This window comes from Tupaia chinensis, unplaced genomic scaffold, assembly GCF_000334495.1.
Source record: "Tupaia chinensis unplaced genomic scaffold, TupChi_1.0 Scaffold000330_1, whole genome shotgun sequence".
NCBI lineage: Eukaryota > Metazoa > Chordata > Mammalia > Scandentia > Tupaiidae > Tupaia > Tupaia belangeri.
The window spans coordinates 2,012,675-2,015,113 of NW_006159824.1; the positions used below are offsets into that span (position 1 = coordinate 2,012,675).

Below are 2,439 nucleotides of genomic sequence, written 5' to 3' on the forward strand. Positions count from 1 at the left end.
ATATTCCCCTTTGTCTGACCCTCTGTCCTTTTCCCTCCCTCTTCTCACACTCTCTGGTTTCTACAGTTGTCTTCCATTCCTTTTCCTCCCACATTTTATTGGTCACACAATTTCTTAAATAATCTACTTTCAATAGCAAGTTAAGCTGGTAATTTCAAGAAAAGCAGTTTTGAATTGGTAAGGAAATTTGCTTAAAACTTAAAGCTTGAAGGGACTAGCAGTTAGCATAATGGCCATGTCGCTGAACTCCCATGTAGCCAACCGCGGCTCTAGTCCCGGACTCAGTGGCTTAAACTCACGCCAGTAGTGTGTGCATGTGTGCCCAAGATCCCCAGAGGAGAATGGAGGGAAGGGATTGCGGCATGGCCATCCCCCCGGGGGGTGATTTCTTGCTTTCTGTCTCTATGCAGAGATGTAAGCATTTCGAACTGGGAGGAGATAAGAGAAAAGGTCAAGTGATCCAGTTCTAAGCCTCATCTTTTCTATTATGAAGATGGCAAAATCCTGAGGTGAATGTTCACCTCATTTGATTACAGTTGGTCTGTTTGTAAGGGAATAAAGTAATCAATAAAATTCCCCTTTTGGGGAAATTTGATTCATAGTACTACTTGTTTTAGATTAAATCTGGCTGGCTGAGCTCACACACACACACAAAAGTACAATGAGACACCACCTTAGCCCAGTCAGAATTACTAAGATAAAAAAATAAAGAATGGTAAGTGCTAGTGAAGCTGTGATGAAAAGGGAACTCTCCTACACTGTCGGTGGGAATGTAAATTAGTACAGCCACTGTGGAAAACAGTATGGAGATTACTCAAACACCTACAAAGAGAACTACCATATAATTCCACTCCTGAGTATCCACCCAAAGAATAGCAAAACACTGTTGGAAAAACACTTGTACATCCATGTTTATTGCAACATTATTCACAATTGCTAAGACATAGAACCAACCTGAACAGATGAATGGATTGAGAGGTGTGGAACATATACAGTACAGAAGAATACTACTCAGCCATAAAAAATAAAAATAAAAAATAAAAAAAGATGAAGACCCTGACATTTGATAGAAAGTGAACAAATAAGGAAGATTTACTGCTAAGTGAAGCAAACCAGACAATGAAAAAGAGAGGCAATGTATGTCCCCACTCAATATATACTGAGTGTTGGCACTCTATGGCAGAAACGGAAAGATTGGAAGGTATAAAAACATGGAGAGCGATGGTGATACTGAAAACAGTGAGGGAAGCAGGGTGGGAAATGAAAGAAGGCGAGAGGGAGGGAATCAAGGGGAAGAAGAAAGAAGCAGAACATTTAAGGGACCCAAAATGGAAAGAAATCTGTTGATTATAATGTATATGGTAATATCTTTGACTGAACTGATGGGAAAATTCATGTATTCATGATGGGAAAATTCATTTGGTATGCTGTAATGATAATGATTAAAAGTAAAATATACATATATTTTTAAAAGCTCAGTTATTAGTTCTAAGAGATTGTTTGTTGGTTTGTTTGAAGGTTTTTGCAATAGGGCGTGTGTGCTAGCCAGAGAGAGATAAACAATGAAAAGGAAAGTGAGAAATCACCCCCCAGGGCAGATGACCATGCCACAATTCCTTCTCTTTCATTTTCTTCCTGGGATTTTGGGTACACATACACACATAACCTGGCATGATTTTCAATCCACCGGGTCCAGGACTCAAATCACCATCAACTATGTGGGTGTTCAACACTCCAACCACTACATAACCTGTGGGAACCAGTTCTAAGGGCTTTTCGGTAGATTTTTTGGTATTTTGGGGGTACATACAATCATATAAAATGTGAATGGGGACAATTTTATTTCTTCTTTCTAATCTATATTCCTTTTATTTATTTTCTTGCATTATTGTCCTGGTTAGGACTTTCAATACAATGTTGAATAGAAGTGGTAAGAGTGGACAATTTCCCTTTGTTCCCAATGTTAGGAGAAAAGCATTCCATTTTTCAACATTAAATATGATGTTACTATAGTTTTTCTGTTTCGCCAAGTGAAAATGTCCTGTCTTGAAATATGGATAGGTTCATGCACCTACCATTTGAACAGAATCCTAACCTGTTTCCTGGCTTTAAGCAAAGATCCTTAGCATTTTTTTGATTTAAGTTAAAACTGGTTTTCTTAATAGTACCAAGTGGACTTACTATTGAAAGTAGTTAGATTATTTAAGAAATTGTGTGACCAATACAATGTGGGTGGGAAAAGAATGGAAGACAATTGTAGACACCAGAGATAGTATAAGAAGAGGGTGGGAAAGGACAGAGGGTCAGAAATAGGGGTAAAAAAAAAATTCTAGAAACTAGAAATGGAAAATTTTTGATAATATGAATGATTAAGTCACTATGCAGTATATTCTGGATGGGAAATCACATTTTATATGCTGTGATGATGCTTAGGGAAAG

The 2,439-nt window shown here is 37.8% G+C and overlaps 1 protein-coding gene across 1 annotated transcript in view; it reads right to left on the minus strand.

Annotated features, from left to right (window-relative positions):
- The window catches only part of LOC102488255 (arachidonate 15-lipoxygenase), a 143,746-nt gene extending 142,836 nt beyond the window's left edge, over positions 1-910 (minus strand). Inside the window, exon 1 of the mRNA XM_006151903.2 lies at positions 905-910. Coding sequence (XP_006151965.1) covers positions 905-910 — 6 coding nt within the window. The remainder of the gene's footprint in view (positions 1-904) is intronic.
- Positions 911-2,439: the final 1,529 nt, after the last annotated feature.